The sequence below is a fragment of the Dromaius novaehollandiae genome, chromosome 8 (genome assembly GCF_036370855.1).
Source record: "Dromaius novaehollandiae isolate bDroNov1 chromosome 8, bDroNov1.hap1, whole genome shotgun sequence".
NCBI classification, from domain to species: Eukaryota; Metazoa; Chordata; class Aves; order Casuariiformes; family Dromaiidae; genus Dromaius; species Dromaius novaehollandiae.
In genome coordinates this window covers 25,493,638-25,511,992 of record NC_088105.1, presented here as the reverse complement: position 1 = coordinate 25,511,992, position 18,355 = coordinate 25,493,638, and the positions used below count along the sequence as shown (strand labels likewise).

The 18,355-nt window shown below is 46.6% G+C and overlaps 1 protein-coding gene across 1 annotated transcript in view; it reads right to left on the bottom strand.

Annotated features, from left to right (window-relative positions):
- The window catches only part of DDAH1 (dimethylarginine dimethylaminohydrolase 1), a 66,078-nt gene extending 60,319 nt beyond the window's left edge, over positions 1 to 5,759 (bottom strand). Inside the window, exon 1 of the mRNA XM_064515967.1 lies at positions 5,332 to 5,759. Coding sequence (XP_064372037.1) covers positions 5,332 to 5,637 — 306 coding nt within the window. The 5' untranslated portion in view covers positions 5,638 to 5,759. The remainder of the gene's footprint in view (positions 1 to 5,331) is intronic.
- Between the last annotated feature and the right edge of the window lie 12,596 nt (positions 5,760 to 18,355).

Here is an 18,355-nt window from a genome sequence, read left to right as displayed (position 1 = left end):
AAACAGTTAACCCACTTGGAAGTGACAGAAAAGATCAGCAAGACAAACCTGGCTGACTGCAAAGCCAGCTAAAGCAACACTACTGCATTACAGAATGGTTTGGGTCAGCAGTGCATGCTCAGTAGGTGGCTTTACATTAACTGGATTAAACCAAGCATGTATCAACTGCACTGTTAAAATATTCATGGGTTTACGCTTATGTTATACAAAAAGAATACGAGAACTGGTGTTGCCTGCAGACTGCCTCTGTTCCCTTCCCTTCTGTCATACAGCAGACCACGTGAGTGATAATGCGCTAAAACATCCTTGGTTCATAATCATACGAGGCTGCCTGAACCAGCCGAGGTAGAAGCGAAGACTTTTGGAAATAGCATAAAAAAACATGGCTGAATTGGTTTCACAGGGCTTCATCCTTCTAATGTTCCTACAGTGGATCCATCAGCATGGGAGCCATCCAGATTTAGTGATTGTCCACTGTCACAGAGGTGCAGAGTACATGACAGTCCAACCCACAAATGCCTGTCTCCATGTATCTTATAAAGGTCTCATACTTGCAGAATACTTCAGGTTGGAAGGTAACCTCAGGAGGTCTCTAGTCCAACCTCCTGCTCAAAGCAGGGCCAGCTATGAGGTTGCTCAGGGCTTTATCCAGTCAGATCTTGAAAACCTCCAAGGATAAAGAGGTTGCAGAGTCTCTTTAGGTGCCCATTCCAGTGCTCAACTGTCCCCATGGTGAAAAGGTTTCTCCTTATATTCCAGCAAAACCTCTTGATTCAGTTTATACCCATTGTCTCTTGTCCTCCTGCTATGCGCCTCTGTGGACAGCCCGGCTCCTCTTCTTGATAACCTCTCTGTAGGTATTCAGGGCCTGTTGTTAGGCCCCCTCAGCCACCTCTTCTCCAAGTGGAACAAGACCAGTTCCCTCAGCTTGTGCTCCAATTCCTGACCATCCTGGTGGCCCTCTACTGAACTCACTCCTGTTTGTTAATGTCTTTCTTGGTATTGGATGGGCCCAAAATTGGACACCATATCTAAGTGTGGTCTAACGAGTGCCAAGCAGAGGGAGCAATCATTTCCCTCAGTCTGCTCTTGTTGATACAGAGCAGGATGCTGTTGGCTCTCTTTACTGCCAGGGCCCATTGCCGGCTCACATTCAGCTTGCTTTTCACCAGAGCCCCAGGTACTTATCTGCAGAGCTGTCCTCAGCCAGCCAGGAGTTCCTCCTTCCCACGGGCAGGACTTTCCATTTGTCCCTATTGAGTTTCATATGGTTCACATCAGCTCATTGCTCCAGCCTAGCTCCTCTGAATGGCATTAGGCTTCAAGCATATCACCTGCTCCCCCCAAATTTGGGGCTGTCCACAACTTGATGTAGGTGCCTCCCACCTCATCTTCCACGTTACCAATAAGGATATTAAAGAGGACAGAGCCTAGGAGAGATCCCTCAGCAACTTCACTTGCTACAAAACTCCAGGAATAATCTCAATGGGGGATTCAAAGACTGGACAGAAATCTCAGAAATGGCATTTTTTCTGGGTGTTGCAGACTGATTCACAGCAGGTTGCCAGGCAGAACAGTTGGCTCAGGAAGGGCCACCCTACACCTTATGTTTGGAGCGGTTGCAGGCTTTGCATTGGCCTGGCCAAACCAACTGCACCAGGCATATTTGAGAAGGGTGAAGGCTAGAAGTGAGGAGTACAGAGAAACCCTGATTGGGTCAGGAAATGTTCTTTCAGGAAACTACAAGAAACACTGCTGTTTCTTGGGGAACTCTTTTGGAAAAGCAGATTAACACAGACATTTGCCAAGATATCCGAGATGAACACCAGGCCCTCCACCACAGCAGGCTGAGCTCTAGGTGAAGTAGTCACATACAGCTTTATTCCTTCTAAAGCCTTGACTCTACTTTCTTCTCATTGTTTTTAAATGACAGCCTCGTCACTGCAACCTCTCAAACAAACCAGACTCGCTAGCTAAACACAACCAATACACAACACAGCCAGCCCAGGCCTGTCTGCTCTGCGAGGGAAGAGGGGAGAAAGGACGAAGGCCTGGTCCCCGAGGGGATGCCTCCAGGGGCAGGAAAGGGCCAGAGATACAGCCCACTGCAGCTGCAGCACTTGGAATGACCAGGAAAATCCCCATGGAAAGCCCGCCTGCCCCTCAATGATCTTTTCTCCCCTCTCTGCAGAGCAGTGCTGTAAGGATGATCCCAGAAGAAAGAGTTGTTATAAATAATAAAGAATTATATGATCAGACAAACAATATACTGCAGTGTCATGATTATAATTTTAAGAGGATTTTTTTTAATTCACAAAAACTTATGAGGGATTGCCCCATCATCCAAGAAAACCAATAAGGTTCAAACTATGCTTCAAAGCTTTTTCTCTTCTTTTAATTTATAAGTATGCCTGAATAAGTCACCCATGGAAAGAAGTAAATCTGTTCTGCTGTTTCATGCAAGAATGTACCATGTTCCGGCTTTACTTCAAATCACGTTCGAACTATTACTTCATTCAAAGCAGGTAATTCTGATTGATAAGGAGCCTGGTCTCCAGCCCAGCAGACATGGGCCAAGCAAGAAAACAAAACATAAACCTAATAGATTTTTATATTATTCTCGAACTGACAATAACCTGTGTAATTTAATGATAAATTGTTACCATATGCATCCCCTGCAGCACAATTCTTTTTAATCTTCGTGGATGCCAGGGAATTACATCTAATTATGGTTTAAAACAATTTAACATATTTGGGATTACAGAAATAAATGTCACATCTTGTGTTTTTTGTTAATGGAAAAATTAAATTTTGTTTTACCTGCCTGATATTTGTAATAGGCAGGATACAAAGTAGTTACTTTGGTGCTTAATTTGCTGCAGTTAATCCCAAAAGAGGATTAATGTTATCAGGTGCTCACATCCAACACCATTTCACTCAAGGGCCCAGCAAACCCCTTCTCTCAGCTTCAGAAAACACCCACCCTCCCTCATTACTCCTGCAACCTTGGGTTATGCATCTTTTCCACTACCTTTGCTGTGCAAGAATAATCAATGACACTGAAGGGAGGAGGGAGAAATAACCTGCTTCTTTTTATAAATGAGCCCATGTCCTTTGCTTCCATGTTCCATGCTTTTTCCATTTCTTTACTGCCCCTCAAATGGTATAACAAATAATTACAGCCAATACTGTATTCAATTCCACCACCATACCTTGTCCTTTGGAGTTCGCTTTGCATTGCCACAATTTGAGACCTCAAAATGGAAAAAAATATTCCCTCTTCCTTTCAGCTCTTGCTCTAGTTGAGTGACTCCCACCTCCTGCCAGTGCCATCATCCCCAGTTGCATAACAGAACCCCCCCCCCCAACACTTTCTGGGCTCTAAGCATCAAGTTCCCTCCCCCCACCAAACACACACACCTTGGGCATTTGCACAGAGGTGTAAATTCTGTACATGAGCAGTTGCTCCAAAGGCCAGCTGGGTCCACATGGCAACAGGAATGACATAACTGCATACCAGGAAGTCATGGTAAAGGACCAGGGAAAGTTCACTTGGACTCTGCCAGAGAAACAGTCGCTTCTGCAAGCAACACACAGCACACACACCATAATGTTGCTACCTTCAAGAGCATCCAGGTGTGCACTTCAGACAGTGCAGATGCATGTACACACACAAAGAAATGGGCATGCATTTGAACACAAAATCTGTGCAGTATCTCAGACTGTTACACTGTTGGACAAAATGCTTATTCAAGTAAGTTTTATTATTTTTAAAGGAGGACACTAGATCAAGATGACCAAGGCCATGGAGACAGTTGTCCATTGTACTCCGCATCAAGAGCACTGTAACTGTTTTACTTCAACTAGTTACCCAGCCCCTGTTCCACAGACGCTACAGTCAGTGCTTGTGGATCACAAGACAAGCTATGGCAGCACAGAGGGGATGGGAACTGGAAGAGATGAGAAAACGGTTACAATGAAATATGCTTACAGGAAAGCAAGTCACTGGTATGGTAGTTTTGCAGCTTTGAACAGGTTAATTAAGGTTTGTTTTATGTGCTGCTCCTATCACTCCTAGGAGAAGAGTCAACTGGGTGGCACTTCAGTGCATTCACTCTTTGATAAAGTGGCTCATGGAGAGACCGAATGGGTCAAAAAAAATAAAATAAAAAACCTCAAAGTAGTAAGGTTCCTGCAGTAGCACACCCTTTACACCTATCCATTCAATACCAAAGCCTGCATTCCTTGCACACCCACATACTCCTCTAGTCTCTAATCCATGAGACATGCAGTGGGTGCACAAGGAAGGCAGCATGAGGATCAAGGGCGTCCAGGCTAATGCTAAATACACCGAAACTAATACCAGCTCTTGCGCACAGGCAGCTGGGTAGTCACCAGAGGCATCTCTAATGAACTTCCTGAAAGAGAGCGCAAATTAAACTAAATACATTATGAAAACGGGATTTGGATTGAACAGTATTTTAGCACCAACATAAATCTGCACTATTAACCAGTGATCCATGGCAAAGGACTGAGCTTTGCAAGTTCGCAAAAACCGCAGGTCCACACAACTGAGAAAGGATGAGTCATAGTTTACATTGTTCATTTATTGTCACAGAGAAGCACAGCGCGGAGAGCTGTTCACACCGCGCTGCTGAAACCGGTGCTCCGAGCGAGACCGCCCCGGCTCCCAGGGGCGCTCGGCACCTCCAGCCGGAGAGCCCGGCGGCACCGCGGCGGGCAGAGCGGCCGCCCCCCGCCGCCCCGCGCTGGCCATGCAACGGCGGATGACGGCGGTGCCGTGAGGGGCCGCGCTCGGCGCCGCCCAGCCGCCTCGCCCTCTCCGCGACCCACCTGCCTCGGCCATTTCCCCAGCCGGGCTGCGCTGCCCGCTGCTACCCGCCCGGCGGACCCTCCCCTCCCCTCCCCTCCGGCCCCGGCCCGAGGGGCCCCGACACGAGCCCCCGGCCGAGCGCGGCCCGCGGCGGTTTAACGGCCGCGCGCGGGGGGCGCGGGAGGGGGCGGGGGGCGCCGCGCGCCGAGGACGTGACCGCGCCGCAGCCGCCCCAGCGCCGGGGCCGCGGGACCCCGCTGGCAGCGCGGAGCCGCCGCGCCGCGCCCCGGCCCGCGGCGCTCGCACCGGCGGGCCAGGGAGGGGCAGGGCAGGGGCAGGGGCCGGCCGCCCCGGTCGCTGCCCCCGCCGCCCCGGGCCCGCCGCCAGCCCCGCACCGCGCCCCGCCGCGGGGCCCCGCAGCCCCCGAGCCGGCCGGGCCCGGCCGCGCTCGCCCGCCGCGCTCCGGCCCCGAGGCGGCGCCCCGCCGCGCCCCGCACCTCCTTCCTGCGGCTGGGCGCGCCCGGGCGGGTGAGGAGCGCCGTCTCCTCGCACACCACGGCCGCGTCCTCCACGAAGACGCAGTCGGGCAGGCTCTCGTCGGCCGGCAGCTCCAGCACCTGCAGCCCCAGCTTGCTCTTCAGCACGCCCACGTAGAGCTGGTGCTCCCGCTCGGCGCGGGCGAAGTCCACCTCGGGGCCCGGCGCGGTGCGCAGCGCCTGCCGGCACAGCGACTCGGGCAGCGCCCGCACCACGGCGTGCGTGCAGCGCCCGAAGGCGGCGGGGCCGCCGCCCAGCCCGGCCATGCTGCGCGCCGCGGGGAGGCCGCGGCCCACTCCGCGCCGCTACGGCCGCCGCCGCCGCCGGCCCTGGCAGCTGATAAAGCGCCGCGCCGCCCGCCCGCCGCCCGCCGCCGATTGGCTCCCCACCGGGCACATTTCCATGGGGCCGCCGCCAGGAGAGCTCCGATTGGCTGGCGGCGGCGGCCGAGCCCTGCCATTGGCCGCCCCCGGCGGGGGCCGCTTACCTGTGCGGCGGCCGCGAGCGGTGCGGGGCCGCGCCAGGAGCGGGGCCGGGAGCGGGGCCGGGAGCGGGGCCGGGCCGGGTCGCCCCTCTGCGCCGCCGCCGCGGGCGCCCGGCGAGGCGCCGGCCGTGCCCCGCTGCCCACGCGTGTGCGCGGAGGCGCCGCTCGCAGCCGGGGCGGCGGGGCGCGGCCTGTGGGAAAGGAGGCGGCACGGCGCGAGGGGCCCGCGGTGCCCTGGGAGCCGGCGCCAGCGGTGCCTGGCCCGCTCGGCCGCCGAGGCGCCCGCCGGAGCCCATCGACTTCCGAACGGGAAACAAATCTCATTTCAGCCCTTCATACCGAAAGACAGTATTCAAGGGAAATTCAAGGAAAAGCGAGGCTGCGCTTGACTCTCCCCTGCTGATCAGGGAGTTGGCGTCAGGATTTGTACATCTCTTTTGGGTGCACGTTGCCTAACCAGCGCTTGGCGATGGCTGGAGCGTGGCCTCGCGTGGAGGAAGGAGCTCGAGCCCTGCCCTTGCTCGTGGCCACGCTGGCAGTGGTGTGCTCTAGTCTTTGCTATCAACGTAAGCACCAACGTGATTTTTTTTCTTGAGTCAGAGGCAAAGCTCCCATTGACTTCAGATCATTCTAGGGGCTATGTCGATATGAGGTCATTTCTGTAACAGCATCTCCAAGTTTTAATTTACTGCGATCTTAGTAAACACATCCTTATGTTGAGAAAATTCAGACACCTGCACCTCCTTGCACCTGGTTCTGCATCCATTTGAATTTGGAGGGCAGAATAGGAAAGCTGCTCACCACTGGCACGATGCGTGGTGCTTTCCGCCTCTGCTGCTCCGCAGCCGCCAGCCGGCCCCCTGGGGCCAGGGCAGGTGGCCGGCTGATTTATACATAGAGCCGAACAGAGAGTTCTCCAGCGAGGGAAGACGGTGCCAAACGCAAATCCAAAGGAAATAAAACCCAGACTTCCAAGTCACTCTTGCTTTTTACAGACCCATCCTTCTTGCAAGCTTCTCCACCTTCATCCACTCCTTTAGGCCACCAAAGCTCCCACCTCTGAGGCACAGCAGGGGGACCAGCATTTTGTCCCACCGCTGCCTCAGGGACAACGAGGATTTTTCATTTTTTCCACTGAAAGAAACCCACCCCTTCATCCTCCCCATTTCATTTCCCCCAGGTCTTCTCCTGATTTGGCATAAGCCCACATCCAGGCTGGCTCCCGGAGGGAAGGCGAAGGATGTGCCGCCCCAGGCCCGACTTTGCAGAAGCAGCTCCCAGGGCCAGCCCTGGCCCCGCTGGCGGCAGGAGCAGGCGTACTGCTTTCCTTCCAGCTCTCCCTGCACCAGCAGGACTGTCTGTCCGCATCCCTCGGACCACAGGGACGAGCTGGGGAGGTGTCCGTCCGCGTGTGGCCGTGGGTATCTCCTTCAGAGCTCAGCCAAACCCCGCCGCCTTTGTCCGGGCTGTCGTGGAAGCGGTCGCACCTCTGGGGCTTTGGAAAAAGACTAATGAATACCATGAAATAAATATGGAAGTGTGTTTTCAAAGTGGCAGCTGACTGCATCATCTGCATTTTTCACACGTTGCCAAATACGCTGTAAAGGAGCCTTTCAGATACAACGTACATAGGTGCTATGATTTGAATTACTGTGATTCACTGAATAATGTGCAAATATTATTCTCCTTCAGCAAACAGACAGGTAGTTCAGTTGCTATAATTTAGGATGTATCAAATTAATGAGAAAACTACTAGAAATGGTATTCTACCATTTCTGTTACATAGTATTAAAGCTTGCTCAGTGTAATGATTTTGTGTGATCATCCCGTGGTCATTAAAGAATATTTTTACCCTTTACAGCTTTGGGATTTGTCCAATGGCACACTTTTGGTTTTGTATTTTGTTAGCATGACTTTTAACCTGATGAAAATATGTTGCTATCCATATGTAATAAAAAAAATTGCCAAGGTTCCTATGTGAAAAAGTCCTGCAAATAGTTGTTCTCACAGCCACAGAATTGGGAAGTTCTAATCAATACAGATTTTTTGACATTCATAAACACCTTGTGGATGTATAAGCTATGACAATTTTTAAATCTCACTAAGATTACAGCAATATGAGCTATCAGTCATGTGCACATACTCTATGAAAGGGCAGCGAGGCTTGTCCCGGAGGCAGCAGCACCGACGCCGGATGACCTCAGACGCCCTATGGCTGCACCCTGTGAGCTGGCTAAACATCATTTCTAACATCTTCTAAATGCCCTTCCATATTATAGGAGACAAGGATGGAGAAGGAAGTGTCTCTTGGCTATAAGGATATAATGTTTTTTGGAAATACAAAATGTTATCTATTTAGACATAGTTACAGAAGTAACAACTGTACAGTAAAAAAATATAGCTGTATTTTTATATAACTAAACTATAGTTATCTATAGTTCCTTAAATATTTAAAACCATGCAGTTTAAATACGAATGAAGAACTGTCTGCTGATAGTAATTGTTCTATTACTTATGTTCAAAAGAAATGCATCATTAACAATCTATGAACAGATGCAGCTGCAGCAAAATTGTGCATAGTTATAATAAGCTGAACAAAATATTAGTTTACTCACAAATTAACACTGCATAATAGAATGTGTTCACACAGTCCTGTGGGAGTGATGTTAGAACTCATCATGTGCGGTAAATCAAAATGGGTCAGCTACAATCAGCCACATACTATTTCTTGTCTGCCTGGCTGTATACCCACTGTTTTCCTAGTAATTTTGTCCTGGTGGAGTGGCTAGTGGAAAAGAGCAACGATACTACCTGCTAGCAAGAAAAAAGCTGTGTCACTATGGGGTTCATACAAAATGATGGACAAAAAAAAAAAAAAAAATCTTGTAATGGAAGCTGTAATGCAGACCCCTTAAGCAGTATCAGAGAAAGCTGTATGTAGAAAGGGGGAAACCACATTATACAGAAAATATAGAAGAGGAGGCAAATCCTTTTTTTTTTTTTTGTGACTGACACTACACAGAGTCATCTGCTGACAGTGACAGTGAAAAGAAAATTGCTTTGCAAAATGTACTTGAGGAAGCATATGTGAATAGCATATTCACTTTCAGCAGAAAGCAATACTGAAAAAGAAGATATGGTTTAAAAGTTCTGACAGAAAAGTCATCAATAATCAGAGTGAAATTTCATCCGTTTGACAAAATCGCCAGCAGCATATTGATAAGATTCTTTACAGCCATAACTTGAGGACAGTTTTCAAAAAAGCTGCTACAAAGATGAAGGGAAAAATCTCTTCTCCATATCCATGAGGTACAAGACGGGTAACAGACTTAAACTGCCACAAGGAAAAGTGCAGAAAACTTTATAACAATAAGGACCACTGGAAAAGATTGGCTGAGAGGAACGTGCAGCCTCTGTATGGGATGTTTTTAAGAAGAGGTTGAAGAAATACCTCTCGGTAGCAGTAGCTAGAGCTGGGGAAGTAGGATGGACTGGAAGAGGTCCCAGCCAGTCCAGCTGTTACTGCTCTCACATTGAAAATGATTGGTAATTTTAGTGAAAACAGCCAGATAACAATGATTCTGAAGTGCGCTAGTGTGTATCACATGTACAACGCTTGTGTAAAACACTAAGTGGATGAGGGTCGCAGTTGGTTACCGCTGTCAAACAGTTTGTGTGGCTGTGACAGACTTGAATTTGGGTCGCTGCCGAATACAGAAGTGTACCAAGCGGGCTGATTGCTCAGCCGTGCCACAGGGCTACTCTGACCATCCTTTCCATCACTTACAGATGCTGGAACAACACCTTCATCTCTGCAGCCTTTACGGGCATCTCTCACACTATTAAGACATGAGAAACCAGGACAAAAAGGTAACTTAGCCCTTCAGTCAGCAACTCTTCTCATTAAGGTGGTGTGAATCTGTACCAGCAAGACAGTGAGATGCTGGGTAATATTTTCAGGTTTTGTTTTTTAAATGGAATACGAGTTTAAGTGATTTCTTCATTTCAGTAGAAGACTACACAACCACTTCACGTGCCATTATTAACAGAAGCAAACACTTCTTCAGAGTTTCAAGTAATCAGACGGCTTAACAAACGTGCCTTCTGCAGGAAAGGTTCCCTTTGGGGTCAGTGGGTCATTCTGTTAGTAAAGATACAGGACCAGGTCTTACACGCACACACAGAAGAGAAAATGTTATTTTACTCATCCTTTAGATACCTGAAAAGTGACTCAAAGGAGTTAATTTGTCCAAGTGGTGCTGTTTCACCCAGCATACTCACACATTTTCAGTTTCCGCTCTAGTACTAGAACACAAACCAACACAGGGATCCAGTTAAGCAGTATTCTTACTAAATAATTAGTGATCAGGAGTCATGTAGGTAACATTTAGAGGAGCTAAAGACTTTGACCTCAGCCAAGCAACAAGTCGCCTCACTCGACTTCACCCACTGTACCGACAAGCTCCCCAGCAGTTTTACTTTTTCAAAATGCTCAACAGATTTGGCTCTTCACTTGTTCTTTATGAAACAGCTTGCTCGTGGAAGGGGAGATCAGTCTCTTTAGACAGCGTAAATCACCCGTGTATCTGCCAGTGTGTGGAGAAATTCTTTTGGGGAGCAGTATTCTCCCTCGCCTGAGCTGAACTCGAGCAGAGTCTTACCAGGGCCAGCTTAATTCTATATATAGCTGGTGCATGAGAAACACAATATTTGTTTTGTCTGCTATGAATAATGCTCTGGGCATTTTCTCAGCTGGCATTTTGCATGCTCTGGAGAAGCAGGAATTTCCATCAGCTGGCAGCTAGGCAGTGGTGGGGAGACTGCTGTCGAAGCACAATTCTTCAAAAGTCAACTTTGGCCGCATTGTTGCCATGACACACGGCCCCAAGGAGCACGGACAAAACTCAGATGCGCAGGGCATTCTTGGCATTTGTGGTCTTCCCACGTGTTTCATTACAATAGGTTGCATCAGCACAGCCAGGATCAACTTTTGGATTTACTTGGTTGAACAAACAGATCATTTGGGAGACAAATGCAGAATTTTGATTATTTATATTCTATATTCCTATCTCCTCACCTTCACCGTGCCTCACATGCCCTTTTACCCTTCTTCCTCTGTAAGGGAGAAGTCTCTTCCTGAATTAGAGGAAAACATGGGTTAGGTAGCCCAGGTTCACATGACCAGGACTAAAAGGTAAAAGTGAGGATAGCGCTATGTGGAAATTTATACTGAATAACAACATTTGACGTCTTTCTTGCGGAAAAGAATGGGAAGACAGCGTTTGTTTCACTGATGGATGTATTTCCCAGAAATACGCTAGCAATACCATGCCAGCTAGGAGAGAGAGAGGAGATGGGAGACAAGGCCAGGATAAGTGCTTTGCAATTTGTTCTTGTGGTGGCTGCCCTGGGAAAATTAGACTGTAAGACTTTTTCCTGGTATCTGACAGCATTTTTAATAAAGTATGCTATTTCATTAGCTTGGCAAGAAAAGATCCGCTCCTGCAGTAGAAGGGGATGGCTCACGCCATTCACACTCACGCAGCTATTGTTCAACGGGCCTCACGAATGTGAACAGGCTGGTGAGACTTGGTGGAGGGACGTCGGTGCTGCACGGGCCCATCGTGGGCTGCCCCGGGAGCTCAGGGAAAGGGCAGGGCAAAGGGCTGCCAGAAGGAAGAGCGGGATAAAGTCTTTGGGAAGTCATGGCTCCTGATACAGGGCTGCATGATGTGACTGGGATCATGCACACATTACTTTTTCTTTCTATCTATCACTGAAACAATACATTTATTCTACTCCCTTAAAAAAAAAAACCCTTAAAAATGCTGACTGATATAGGCTAATATTTTCTAAAGGACCCAAGACCTTTGCAAAGCGATTTGAGTTGTTTATTCTAGGTCTACATTTCCCTTTTCTGATGAGCCAGCTGACCTGTTGGCAGCACCCCTGCAGGTGTGGCAGGCTGTCCTTTGGTTTTATTGCAAGCTCAGGTAAGATGCAGTGACACTTGGCTGTAGCATTTTTTTGGTTTTTTTTTAGTTTGTATTTCCTATTCCTTCCAGGAGCTGGCTGCCTGAGAAAGAATCCCCAGCCTTTCCTATCACTCATCTTTTGCCTTGGTTTGTAAATGCTGGGTACATTTTTGGTGCTGACTTGGTCAACAATCTTCAAATGTAACTATGAAACAGTACATTTACATGAAAATGGTTAAGTGGAATTGACATCGTATCCTCAAGAAAGAGATTATGGAGGTATATGTATGTATACATATATATGTATACATAAACACACACAAGCCATCAGCTTCATGATTTCCCTTGTGTGCTTGCAAATGGCAAGCAGTTCTCTTGCCAGCTACCTTGGCACTAAGACTAGTGTTGGAGACAAACAGGTTAATACATCATAAATTAAACTGAGAAAGTCAAATATTTCCAGTGTGCTTTTTTACTGAGTTTATTTATATGCTGTCCTAAGTGTCATAGTAAAGAGGCTGCATAACATGAAAAAATACACAGATTAGCCTCAGTATGAATGTGTCGAGGCTTGTGACAATAACTTTTGCTGTAATCTGTCACAAAATAGACATGAAAAGATCTTCTTTTCTTCAAAGGAAGATGCTCAGTAGATCTTTGCCCCTCCATACGGGAACAACACGTGGATGCTTCCACAGGAAGCAAGCAGTAGCCATGGGAATGACACCAGCTAGAAGACTTGTGGAGACACCAGGCGATCAGTTTGGTCCTTTTTAGCTTGTGCTGTTCCTTGTTGCTTAATCAAGAGGTTTTCTAACTCACCAGCTGAAAAAGAACGGAGAAACGCAGCAGTTAAGGTGCGGGTCAGGAAGGGGCAGAACTTCTACTGCCGACAAGTTCCCTGACAAGTAATGATGCTGCACGCTGCAGCGGAGGGCACTGACTTCACCAGATAAACCGACGGACCAACAGGAGATGAGGCACCCATGATAGCACTTAGCTTTTGGTCCTGAGGGAACGGTGAGCTGAAGCGCTTGTGGAACTTCAAGATCTGCTTTCTGAATCTCAGTAGATTAGAGCTCATTGCTGTGTATGCAATATTAGGATCACGTTTCCCTATGCACGTCCCTTGAGTAACTGTTATCTGCTCTTTTATTGTCCTGCAAGCAGAGTTGTACTGAGGATTTATAATCAGAGTACTGCTGAGTAACTTAGTAGCATCAGCAACTTTCTCATCTGGTTATTCACTTTTTTCAGATCATTTATGAACATGCTGAAGAGCACAAAATCCAACAGAAATCCCTCAGGAGTCTGTCAGTCCTGTCTACTGAGAAAAGAACATTTACTCCTAATCTTGTTTCTTCTCATTTGTCTAATTATTTGTCCATGTAAGAGATCACAAAATGTTGGTTGGAAGGGACCTCTAGAGATCTCTAGTTCAGCATCCCACTCAAAATGCGACTATCGCCAATGCTAGCTTTGTCTAGCTGATTCCTGAGGATGACTAAGGATGTCATTTCCACCACCCCTCTGGGTGACCTTGTTCAGTGTTGCACCACCTTTGTAACGAAAAAGTTTTTCCTAATATCCAGTTTGAACCTCTCAAGCCACAGCTTCTGACCATAGCCACCTGTTTTATTCTCTGCATCTACTGAGATGAATTTGTCTCCACCGTGTATGTCAGTGCCCTTCAAGTAGTCCCAGGTTGATATTAGCCTCAGTCTTCTCTTTTCCGGGCTAAACAAGCCTAACTCCCCCAATCTCTCCTTGTAGGTCAGGTGCCCCAGACCCCCAATGACTTTGGTAATCCTCTGCTGGACAGTCTCTGGTTTCTCAATATCCCTCTTGACCTGAGAGCCCCAAATTGGACACAATATTCCAGATACAGCCTCACCAGTACAAAGTAGAGGGGAATAATAACTTCTGTCCATTCGCTGACCATGATCCTCCTAATGCAGCCCAATATACTGTTTGCATATTTGCAGAGAGTGTGAACCTGGTCCCCACGGTAGCCTTCAAGTCCTGTTGAGCAGGGCTTTTACTCAGCCTGTCGGTTCCTGCCCTGTTTGGGTGCATGGGGCTGCTCCACCCATTGCAAATCTCTGCTCTTCTCCTTGCTGAACTTCACAAAGTTACTGTTAACCCTGTTCTCAGATTTCACAGGGTTTATCTGAATTCTCCCACAGATTGGCACAAAGGCCAACTCAGACTGAATATTCCAAACACAAAAGGCAAAAGCTAGATCAAACTGAATTAGTGCTGCTAAAATACCCCAGCCTTCTATATACAATACAACAGGAATCTCCTACCCTTTCACTTGATTAACAATGATTCTACCAAAAAATCACTTCCTCCTGCTTAGTTCTATGTGATCACCTGTCTGGATTCAACTCCTGGGAACTATGCTAAATTACACCAGTGAAAAATCTCGTTCACCTTTCCTGGTGGTGTCTTGAAACTGATGATTACAACTCTTTTTCCCCAAATCCTGAGGACTTCTTATGACCTTTAAATTACGGAACATGAGAGCTTTGTAATAAAAAATCTTCTATTATCCATTGGTTTAATGGAATAGCTCATTTTTGAGCTATGCACTGTGAAATTTCTGTACTGTTGCTCACGCTTCTGTCTGACGTGTTGATATTTCAAAATCCCTACCTTTCTACATTTGATAGTAATTTAATATTTTATGGAAATCCAACCACTTTAATTTTAGGTAGATGTATGAGATGCAAGCATTGCCAGTCACATTATTTGAAAGGAATGAATGTTGTCCTTCCTAAGCTGTTAGAAGAAATCCGTTCACGTACAGAATACGCTTGCTGGTAGCTTTGTTGACTGCATGAGTTCAGCTGTGTTTGAAATGTGTCTGGAAGCTGAAGGGGAGAGAGCCAGTCATGCCTTTAACAACATAGCCACAAAGAAAATCAGCACTGAAAGTAGATAGCCCTCATATTGATTCCTCTGAGAGCAGTAACAAAAACAAATACTTCATGCATTTTGCCAGTTGTGCTCCTTACTGCTATGACACATATAGCCTAGTACCTCAGAGTGCTCATATTCTTAGTTCGCTCAGGAGCAGAGAATAAATACTGTATGCTAACGGGCACAGTAAGTGGGAATGGAAGAAATTTTATTGTGCATCTAAATTAAATATAATTATTTAATGATTATGGTAGTAGTTTTACAGATATATAAACGTAAAGTATAATTATCTGCTCACTTTAACAATGCATTAATGCAGGAATGGAACGTCAGACTTATTCATTCCCTTCAATTAGGAAGTCATTTGAAACAACTTTTTTAAGAGCAGAGGGAAAAACCCTCTTTTATTTATTTTTCACAAAAGAAAGAAGATAAAGACATATTTTTAAAGAAGACAGCTAATGATTTCAGGCTTTTCCAGTTCTGGGTACTTCTCTTTCAGCACCTGAAAGCAGTCTGAAGGTCAAAGGCTTGGGGAAGTGCTTTGGAAAAAGCAACATCTGAGGTATCCTAAGTAGGACACACCAAAATATGAGTCACTTCTTAAAATCTCTCTAGAAACAGTGAAGATGACAAGACAGTGTCATGTGGGGAGTATTTTGTTACAAACAGTAGAACTGCTCTGGGTACAAAATGAGACTATAACCCAACGCTGATTAACAGAGGAGCTATATCAAAAGCTGTTGTATTTTAACAGCTGCCTGAGGTCCCAGATTACTTTTGCTGTGTATATTGTCCTCGCCTGATTAGAAAAGGAGATATATATACATGAAAGTAAGGCAACAATGACATCATGATTTAAAAATACTCTAATAGCATCAGATGAAAGTCAAGATCTAACTGATGAACAGAAAATGCATCATTTTCCCATTTTGAAGTTGGCAAGTAGGGATCTAAAACTTACCTTTTTTATCCCCACTGCCTTGTCCACATATCAGGTTTGCCTTCCACTATCAGCTATTTTAATGAGATTAGTTATTAAAGTCATAAGGAAATAAATCACTGTTTCCAAGAGGACCACTTTTGCACTTTTTCTCTTCTGCATCAAGTTAAAGCTTTCCTAAATACAAATAAAGAAAACTAAGCCATTACTAGACAATCTTCATAGTGTTCCATGTCAGGTGTTCCTTTCCTAATAAGTCAGAAAAAGTCACTTTTAAAATACACAGCCGCAATGGAAATGGTTTATAATGTTATTAGATGATATTACTTTTTCAACATCAGCCACCATTTAATTTTATCACTTTTCCTCGATATTCAGATTTCTGGGGGCTGATTCCACCCTACCACTGCTGCAAGGGCAGGGTCATCCCAGTAAAGTCGCTCCAGTTCAAAGCACATACAGAAGGAAAACCAGCCACATATGCATTTATGTTTCTTCCCATTTGGTGTACAAATAATTTTCATAGAATGGGGTATATCTCGCAATTTTTACTATTAACCATGATTATTTTTATGGTGTTGTGCATAGTATAACAGTCTGCAATGTCCCTGGGCCACCAAATGATGCAAGTCCCTATATTTAGAAATTGTATCTGCCGAATACAAAATACGTAGCATTTTACTAATTATCCATTCCTCAGCGGAAGAGAAGTCATTACTCTAACCTTTATTTTTTAATTTCAGAAAACCACACACATCTACCCTGTATAGGCACACCAATCTCCTTACCTGTACAGTGTTAGATTAGTTGTCTAGAAACCTGTTTGTGCATAACGATGCTCTTTGCCTATTGAATTGTAAATCCCTGCACGTTCATATTTTTGCTAGTTTTTCAAAGGCAATGCTATCTGCTTCTTTCTCCTCAACCTTTTCCCCCAAATGCCCTTTAATTTTTTCCTTATTAAATTGCTACACTTTGTGCCTGCATGTGAGTTTTCTCATTGTGTCTCTCTTCCAGCCAGCTTTGTTCCCCTGCAACAATGAAACTGTCAGCTACCAGCCAGAAACCTGTGTGTGCAAGAGAGAGCTTTCCTGGCATCTAGCCCATGAAATTTGGAAGCTGCCCCCAAAAGAGATCATGTCAGCTATGGACATTGGTGTCTCCAAAGTGAAATGCAAAATTCACCTCTAGTGGACCTCTAGTCCCCTGCTCAGTAACGCCACATTATAAAGCAACATGCATCATATAAAATAAACATTGCCTTGCTCCTGTTGACCAAAGAGAGAAGGATCTTCCTATGCCTGCTTTATTTTTGGGAGGCGACTGGACATTACAGCAATGAGGTTATAAAAGGATTTCTATATAAGGACCTGGAGATGTGGAGATTCTCCAAAACTGACAGCACATTGCACGCTGACAGTGGTAAATGAGATGGGTTCGTAATTGACTCTTTACAGTTCTGTGCACATGCTCCGCTGAACCCCCAACGAACCCCTGCAGGTGAAAGCAACTTTGGCTTGCACAAATCAGAGACAGGGAATGAAGTGCACATCAAGTTGATGAGCACTCAGAAGTAAGTCCTGAGCTGAGATGGAAATCAATAGCCCTCTTCACTCCTTGGCAAGATTAGGCGCGCTGGATGGCAATTAAAGTTTATTCAGTTGCCAAGTGTCCTAATTAAACACACACAAGAAATCCCATATTTCTCCTTCTACCTGAAATATCCCTTGAGCCGCATTCATTAAGCTCGTTAGAGTCAGGTCTGATGCTGTTGCTAGTGCTGACATATATATATATATATATATATATATATATGTCATATATTTTGTATATATATATATATATATATTTTTTTTTTTTTAACCAAAAAGCATGACACTGATTGCACCTGGCTCCAGCAGTGGATGGGTCTCCAAGAGGATCTCCAGAGGATTTTGGGCAGGGTGCACGAGCCCTTGTGCCACACAGCGACCACTAGCTGCTTGCAGGATTTGCACAAGTCCCTTCCAGACAAGTCTCCCCTCTTCTACCCCGTCCCCTTGCTCTCCACCTCCCGCAGGACCTTGCAGCCCGGGGCAGGTCCCGTCAGGACCCGTCCTTCCCCAGCTTCTGCACGTGCCGCCCGGCGCTCTTGCTGCCGACAAGCGCTCCCGAATCCGCCGCCATCTCGTGAGCGCTCGCCTGCCCCAGCGGCGACGGGCTTCGCGGGAGGGCCTGGCTTTACCCGCGTGCCCAGCGGAGCGCCCTCGCACGGGAAGGCAACCGGCTCCATTGTGACACCCAGGGACCTGCCTGATTCTCTTGAAAACAAAGCCCTATCTTTTGCATGGTTTTTCACTGCATTGTTCATACATCCTTTGTGAACTGAGGCAGGTTTGGACTCTAAGGAGAAAGAGCACTTTCCCCCTTTTCTTGTAAGGAACAGTGCAGCAAAAAATGCCTTACAGATCTTTATACTCTCTTTAATTTTCCTGGCACACCATTGGTGCTGTATAAATAATGGTAACTAATGGGCAGCTGAACCTGAACAGTGCAAACCGTTTCCAGGAACACCTCCTAGCTGTCCTTGACCAAAATATGTGTTTTTTCAGAAGCCTTCAATAATTCAGGTCTGAATCTAATGCAATTAGTGAAGCCGTGCAAAGCATACTAAAGAG